Genomic DNA, 7,722 nt, shown 5'->3' with positions numbered 1-7,722 from the left:
AAAAGAGCTACTAAAGTTCAGGAGCAGCTGGTCCTGACCTGAGGGCATCCAGGTCTGAAGATCATTGAGAGCTGTAATTTTTAATGGCCACTGTAAAATGGGCAGAAGTGTAAGGTAACCCCAGATGTCACAGGCTCTCAAAGTCCTCGTGGGAAGTACAAGGTATAATAATCACATGCAATTTGTACTTTAATAGAAAACTTAAACTACTTGTTACAAGAAAGCAGGGGAGGCAATTGGGGATCATGGAGCAAGTGCTTCTTCAAGTTGCCTTTTTAGGGTTTATAAAAGGCATTTAGCCACTAGAGAACTATGACGGGTCACAAAACATGGGCATGAGACCAAGCAGCACCAGCAGATCCTCAAGCACTACCCCAAATTACTGAAATTTCAGAAACTCTAGGAGTGGGGCCCTGTAATCAATGTTTTAACAAGCCCTGTAGATGAATCCAGTGCACACGAGTTTGAGAACCATTGATTTAAAATAAACTTTAGCAGTTCCCGTTGTGGCTCAGCAGAAAGGAATCTGACTAGCATCCATGGGGACAATGAGGACAAAGGTTAGATCCCTGGCCTCGCTCAGTGGGTTAAGGATCTGGCGTTGCCATGAGCTGTGATGTAGGTCAAAGACATGGCTCTGATCCTGCATTGCTGTGGCTGTGTAGGCCGGCAGCTGTAGCTCCGATTCAACCCCTAGCCTGGGAACCTCCATATGGCGCCGGTACGGCCCTAAAAAGACAAAATAAACAAGTTTCAAATGCCCCTGAAAAACCTTAAAGGGTGTTTGGAAACTATTAATGGATTCATGGAGGAGACCGAATTATTTCTATAATTACTTCTGAGGCCTATTTCTTTTTAAAAACATATAAAGTTGTCTCAGATCTAATTTATGGTTAGATAAAGAGGATTATTTATTTGCTTTTAATTCTTTGGCTTCTGGAGAATGCTGTCTTGATTAAGGACAGGGTCTCCAGAGTAGCTCAATAGTTCTGTGGGTGTGGTGACAGTAAACAGAGAAACAGAAGAATGCACTACCTCAGTATTAATCTACGAAATACAAACTAAAACAATGGGATACCACTTTTCAGCTAACAAACTGGCCAAGATCAGCAGAATAATGCACACCATTGTGGAGGCTATACAGGAAAATTTCAAAAAAATACACTCGTGGTGGAAACACAAAGTAAAATAACCTTCCGGGAATATAAATCAAAAAGTCCTAAAAATGTGTGTAACTTTGATTTCACAATTTCACTTCTAGGAATGTATCTTAGAAATAATGATATATACAATAATGTATGTATAAATGGATAAGCAGTGAGGTCCTACAGCACAGGGAACTATATCCAGTCTCTTGGGGGTGAAACATGATAGAAGATAGTATGAGAAAAAGAATGTAGGGAGTTACTGTTGTGGCTCAGTGGTAATGAACCCGACTAGCATCCATGAGGACATGGTTGGATTCCTGGCCTCGCTCAGTGGGTTAAAGGATCTGGCATTGCCGTGAGCTGTGGTGTAGGTCGCAGACTTGGCTCAATTCCTGCGTTGCTGTGGTGTAGGCCAGAAACTACAGCTCCAATTCAACCCCTAGCCTGGGGACTTCCATATGCCATGGGTGTAGCCCTAAAAAAAGAAAAAAAAGAAAAAACATGTATACATATGTATAAATAGGTCACCATGCTGTACAGTAGAAATTGACACAACACTGTAAATCAATTATACTTTAATAAAAAACAAAAAAGTGATGGAAAAATAAAGTATATGTTACATAAAAAAGATGCTAAGGTTTATAATAAAAAATTTTTATGAATGACTAGGTCACTTCACTGTACAGCAGAAGTTGATAGAAAATTGTAAATCAACTATACCTTAATAAATTTTTAATTAAAAACAATTTCAACAGCAGAGCAGTATATGAAAGAAATGGCTCATATGATAGAACATAATAAAAATCAAGCTGTACAAGATTTTTCCAGTTTTTAAAAGGAAGATTTATTTAACAAGTTTCACTTAGTACAATACATCTAATGGAAATCACAATACAAGGAAAGATTTAAATCAAAGCCTCAGGATTTTATACAAACGACACGACCAAACTCCTAAAGTATTGGTATTACATCTTGAAATTGTCCCAGAGCTTTTAAAAAAAAAAAAGTAAAAGTGTACACTCACGTGCCTTACAGGATATTAAACCAAAAAGCTAGAATTAACAAACATGCCAAATGTTTTCACTTTAAATCGTAGACATAGCTCCTATATTTGAGTTTTACAGAAAAGCATGTTTCTCAACATGCATCCAATGTTTTCAATGTATTGTGGTATAAGAGCAACATTTAACATAAGTGAAACTGCTTTAACCTAAATACGCTTACTGCTTAGGTACACTCCTACAACGTAACTAACTTGAGGAAAGCTGAAAGTTGTTTTAACAGTTATGGTCAATACTGAACTTTGTTATTACATCCTAGATGAATGTTTCGGTGTTCAAAATTACTGAGCTTGAAGTTTTAAGACAATCTTGACTTCCACTTTACAGTAAGCATAAATCACAAGCCTGTAATGCAAAACTGTTAAACTTAGTTTTTGTTTTCTTAAAAAAAAAAAAAAAAAAGAAGAAAGAAAGAAAGAAAGAAGGAAGGAAACAAAGAAGGAAAGAGTGATCAGAATCAATGATATTTCCCATTTAACAATCATATTGGATATGCCTGGCCATCTCTTCTGTTCTAGTCAACTCCCATAAATGCAAGGCTTGCTTTTGTTGCAGATGTTCAGTGCTTCTTCTCTGCCTAAGCGAGGTTTGATTGATAGTCACTGGAGTTTTCCTGCAGAACTTGGTCATATCCACTCATACTGCTCTGACCACCATAACCGCCTCCATAACCACCACTCAGCTGCTGGCTAGCAGGACCTCCGTAACTAGACTGGTTGGATATGCCCATCCCTCCCATCATTTGGCTACCGTAGGCACCACCACTTGCCCCTGCTGTAGAATTCAAAAAGAGTTCTACATAGCTGTGATCATAAGCGCCCCCACTTGTGCCTGCGGTAGAATTCAAGAAGAGCTCCACGTATCTGTGTTGCATATTAGCTTTGTCTTTTGCCATAGCTGCCACGGCATCTTCATGAGTAGCAAATTCAACATCTGCCTCACCAGTAACTCGGCCATCGGGTCCGATTTCAATGTGTACTCTCATGGGGTTGAGAGGTGAGAAAAAATTGTAAATATCATTTTCAGTGGCTCTGTAAGGTAATCCCCTCATGTGGACACAGTGCCCCGTGGTGCTCTGAAAACTGGACCCACCATCTCCGTATCTATGATCAGACATTCCTGAAAAACAGTAATTGAGGTCTCTTCCAAATCTATCAGACCCAAAGCCATACCCATCATTATAGCCACCATAGTCATCATAGCCTCCATACCCTCCACCATAGGCACCCCGCCTCATCCTTTCAAACCCAGCCCCTCTGCCAATGCTATTGTATCCTCTGCCAGCCCCTGGCCTATCATAGGGCCCTGGTCGCTGCATAGCCATAAGCTTTCGAGGGGGGTCGTAGTGGGTTCGGACTTCAGCTCGGCTACTCTTGAAGATTTCAATGTACCTGTGCCCTATTCTTTCCTTGTGTTTCTTTAAGGCCTTTTCTGCTATCTCCTGTGAAGCAAACTGCACAAAGGCCTCCCCTGTGCTCCGCCCCTGAAAGTCCACCGGCAGTGTCATCCCATTTGGCACAATTTCCAACCCTGAAAAGAACTGAACAATCTCTTCCTTGCTACAGCCAAATGGGAGTCCTCTAAGCCGGACGAAGCCATCATTGGCAGTGTCAGGACTATTTGGACCTGTATGCTTCAACACCCAATCCATTTCAACACTGTTGGACTTGAATACTTCAACGTATCTGTGTCCCATGGTTTCTCTGTCTTTCTTCAAAGCCAATTTCACTTCATCTTCGGATTCAAGTTCGACAAATGCTTCGCCACTTGGTCTCCCTTCTCTGGTGTAGATGAAACGAATACCTGATGTGCCATTTTGGATTTTGCAATCAGAGAAGAAACGCATCACTTCATCAGCTGAGCACGACCAGGGTAGGCCCCTGACCTTCACCACGAACCCCTCCCTGCCTTCTGTGCTCAGCATCATGGTCACTGTTGAGCTCTTGGTGGCAAGCTTGGCTCAATGTAATTTCGGTGTAGCTGAAAAAAAATTAAAAGACTATTATCATGGAAAAATGTTCACAATATGGTAAGAGAAAAAAGCAAACTATTAATAGAAAACAATTACACTAATAGATTTTTTGTAAGAGATTTGTATAAACAAAAAGACTTCACTAAATTTCTAACTCGTTCACTCATTCAACAACTATTTATTCAATACCTATTACATGTTGGCTATTTCTGGGTCAAGGGATCATGGGAACTTTCTGTTTCACAGAATGTTTTCTTTGGACATTTCTGTATGTTCTAAGCTTTCCACATTGACCATATATAAACAGAGTCAGAAAAGATATACAAAAGATGAAAAGATATCCAAAATTAATGGTGACAAACCCAGCAGAAGACGTCAACAAATCAAAGATGGCTCTGACTATATTAAAGTGAAAAACTTCATTACATCAGATTAGAAAAGACAGTAAGATTAGAAAAGAGAGACAATATGCCTGAGAAGATACCTACAACAAATTCATTACTATCCTTATTATATTTAAAAAACTCATACGAAATAATAAAATCAGGGAAATATTAAGGCCAAAAAGATAAATGGAAAAAAAGACATTACGGAGAATTCACACCATCATTTGGCATTTTTCAGCTGCCAGGTCCAGCACTCGGCTCTGGCATACAAGGCTCAATCAGCCCAGAGAGGCCTTATGGTCCTACAGGGTCTGCTACACAACTTAACTAATGACAAAAAGGGCAAAGAAACAGTATCCCTGCTATGACAGGGTTCTGTGTGGGGTGAAGAGGTGGTATAAAGCAGGGACTGGCTGGTTAATTCAGCTGGCGAAGAATGGTCGAATAAAAAGGACTAACTGGCTCAGGGAGCCACAAACTTTAAAATAGGAGGCAGCAAGGCAAGAGATAAGGCTGGCTATGGAGAGATCAGGTCTGGAAGGTCTCATCCGGACAAAGGCTAAGGGCCTTTTCAGGGTTTTAAACTGGGGGCTGTGGGGAGGGGAGAAAGGGGGGGGTGCAAGGAGGGGAGTGAGGGGAGGAAAGTGAAAGAAGCAAAGTGAGGGGAGGAGAATGAAGTAATCAGAACCTTTCAGAAAGATCGCCATGGCAACAGTGTGGCTCTCAAACAGGAGGAGTTGGGTGACACTAGCAAGATCTGTTAGAACTCTAGTCTCTTAGAGATGCTAAGGGATTCACTTAAAGCAACAGCAGTTTAAAAATGGGGGTGGGGAGAAGAAAGATAAGATCTAGCCATTCAAAGCGTACCACAGTCCGTGGGACTTACTAATAGATTAAATATACCGGCAGTACGGATGTGAGGATACAGGAGAGGAGTCTGGGAAATTTTCAAACCTCATCAATTATCAGAAATACAAGTTAAAGCCTGAATTAATCACCGTTCTTCACCCATTAACATAGTGAAAATTAAACAGGTAGGATAGGTCAACATAGATATGCAGGGTTCGCAAATACACTCCCAGAGGAGTGAAGTTGATAAGGTCTCTCAGGAAAGCAATTTGGAAGTATGTATAACATCTTTTGATACAGGAAACCCACTTCTGGTTTTGTACCCTGAGAAAATGGTCTGAAATTCAGACAAAGCTTTATGGAGCTATATGTTCTTTGAAAGGTATTTTATTAAGAAAGATAAAACATGACACACTTTAAAAATTATAAAACCATCTAATGACACGAGAAATACTCATGCTATAATCTTAAGTGACCCAAGATCATAGCTATTTTACAACCTCAACTATGAAAAAGATCTGTGTTCACATATCCTCTGACCCTGCTGGAATTCCTTACAGAAACCTGGTCAAGAGAAATTCTCACAAATGTTCACTGCTGCACTGCTGGTAATGGCAGAAAATTAGAAACCTAATCATCCATCAACAGGGGAATGGCTGAATTACACTTTACCCTTAAAACAGAATATCATGCTGCTGTTTTTTAAAAAATCTGCCCTGACATAGGAAGAGTTCCAAAATACATTAAGTGAAGGAATATGCATAGTATGATCCTACTTATTTTAAAGTATACCCAGGCATGTATATACATATGTAAATGCAGAGAAGTTCTGGAGGGATATGAGTTGTTTTTTTGAGAAAATGAGGACTAGCGGGTAGGAAGAGTGAAGTGGATTTTTCACTTTTTACCCTGTATACTTCTACATAGTTTTAACTTTTAAATCACTGTAATTAGAATAAAGAGCAATGTTAGAAAAGTACGTGTTAATATGGCACATGTTAATAGTGGTTACTCTGGTAGATTTATGGATTTTTCAAAATTTTTGTCAATTTTTTGTGCCTTCTTGATTTTCTATAGAGAGTAGTTACCTTTATTTCAGGGAAAAATAACAGAAAACTAACAAAATGTTTACTTTTCTGGGATTGGTAGAGCAAATTTTATAAAATTTTCTCATTTTGTATGTGGATGACTTATCTGACACGGTCTGGGGAACACTGGGCCTCTTGGAAAGAAAGGACAAAGTGTAATAACTGCCCTAAAACTACACTGAGGATTCAAGTCAACATTTACTAATTGCCTATTATGTGCCTGGAACACTGCATCTGCCATGATAATAGCCTTCCTACGGACCGTCTTTAGTCTGAGTGACAGATTTACGAACTGGTATTTTGCCTGCCTTATTTCTTGGATGACCCATCCCATTTAACGTCCCTACAGCACTCTAGGCTTTCACGTCCCCCACTGTAGTGGCAGGGAAGTTCTACTTCATTACTGTGACTCCTGGGAAGGCCACGAGGACTCTGTTGCCTGAAGTAGGACCCAGGATTCCATTTAGGAGTGAAGAATTTGTGCACCTATGCCTGTGATATGTACAGACTTTTTATAGACCAAAATGCTGAGTTGTTATCTCTGGGTGTATTTTTTTTTAATTTATAGTATACTGTTATTTTTCCAATGTTCAAAATTGAACATGTGAATTGTTACAAGCAGAAAAATAAACGTTATTTAAATATTTAATTCAATTTTTAAAAATTCCTTGGGCGCCTCTGTGAGGCACGCAGCATTTGCCTAGACGTGACTCTACAGATCAAATTCGCTTGGTGCCTCCCCCTACAGACAGACAATCAGGCACTGGAGACTGGGTGCCTGAATGGATGGACCAGCACTCAGACCTCTGGTCTCAAGATCAGGATCTTCCTAAACTAGGGACGTGGTTTTCCAATGTCTTTCAGCTTATGGTTTCTCTTAAGGGTCCTCTGAGACCCGCCCAGACAGACAGATATACAAAAACACAGACACAGTCACGAAACGTCCACCATTTCCCCACCAGGCGCAGCAAAGGCGGCTTCCCGGCACTGAGACGGGGGGAGGGGAGAGCGGGGGAGCGGAAAGCAGGGAACGAAAAAGGCGGAGGCGGCCCGCGGACCCCGCTTTGGTCTTCATCATCACCACCCCCCGGGGCCCCGGCTCCCACCCACACACCAACCTCTAACGATACCGGATAATTTTCCTCTTTCTTCCCTCAAACGGCTATAGCGAGACGGTAGACGACGACCAGAACTACTTCTGCTCACGTAAGCGACTGG

The 7,722-nt window shown here is 40.7% G+C and overlaps 1 protein-coding gene across 2 annotated transcripts; it reads right to left on the bottom strand.

The window, feature by feature from the left end:
* Positions 1-1,967: 1,967 nt before the first annotated feature.
* On the bottom strand, positions 1,968-7,704 carry HNRNPH2 (heterogeneous nuclear ribonucleoprotein H2). 2 transcript variants are annotated; one of them, XM_021079664.2, is made up of 2 exons: positions 7,623-7,704; positions 1,968-4,189 (listed from the first exon to the last, which is right to left on the bottom strand). In XM_021079664.2, the coding sequence occupies exon 2, from the start codon at positions 4,134-4,136 to the stop codon at positions 2,787-2,789; it is 1,350 nt and encodes a 449-aa protein (XP_020935323.1). In that variant the 5' UTR covers positions 4,137-4,189; positions 7,623-7,704; the 3' UTR covers positions 1,968-2,786. The 2 variants fall into 2 exon arrangements, with proteins under 2 accessions (XP_020935323.1, XP_020935324.1); XM_021079665.2 differs by having other exon boundaries at positions 7,635-7,704.
* Positions 7,705-7,722: the final 18 nt, after the last annotated feature.

This window comes from Sus scrofa, chromosome X, assembly GCF_054392235.1.
Source record: "Sus scrofa isolate SSC_HxYL_T2T_F1_AM1 chromosome X, Sscrofa_HxYL_maternal_Yorkshire_Landrace_v2.0, whole genome shotgun sequence".
Lineage (NCBI taxonomy): Eukaryota > Metazoa > Chordata > Mammalia > Artiodactyla > Suidae > Sus > Sus scrofa.
The sequence above is the reverse complement of the archived record's forward strand: the minus strand, read 5'-3'. Positions and strand labels throughout refer to the sequence as shown.

Excerpts from the sequence above, each read along its gene's own strand:
- HNRNPH2 (XM_021079664.2), bottom strand. The coding sequence starts at position 4,136 with ATGATGCTGAGCACAGAAGGCAGGGAGGGGTTCGTGGTGAAGGTCAGG.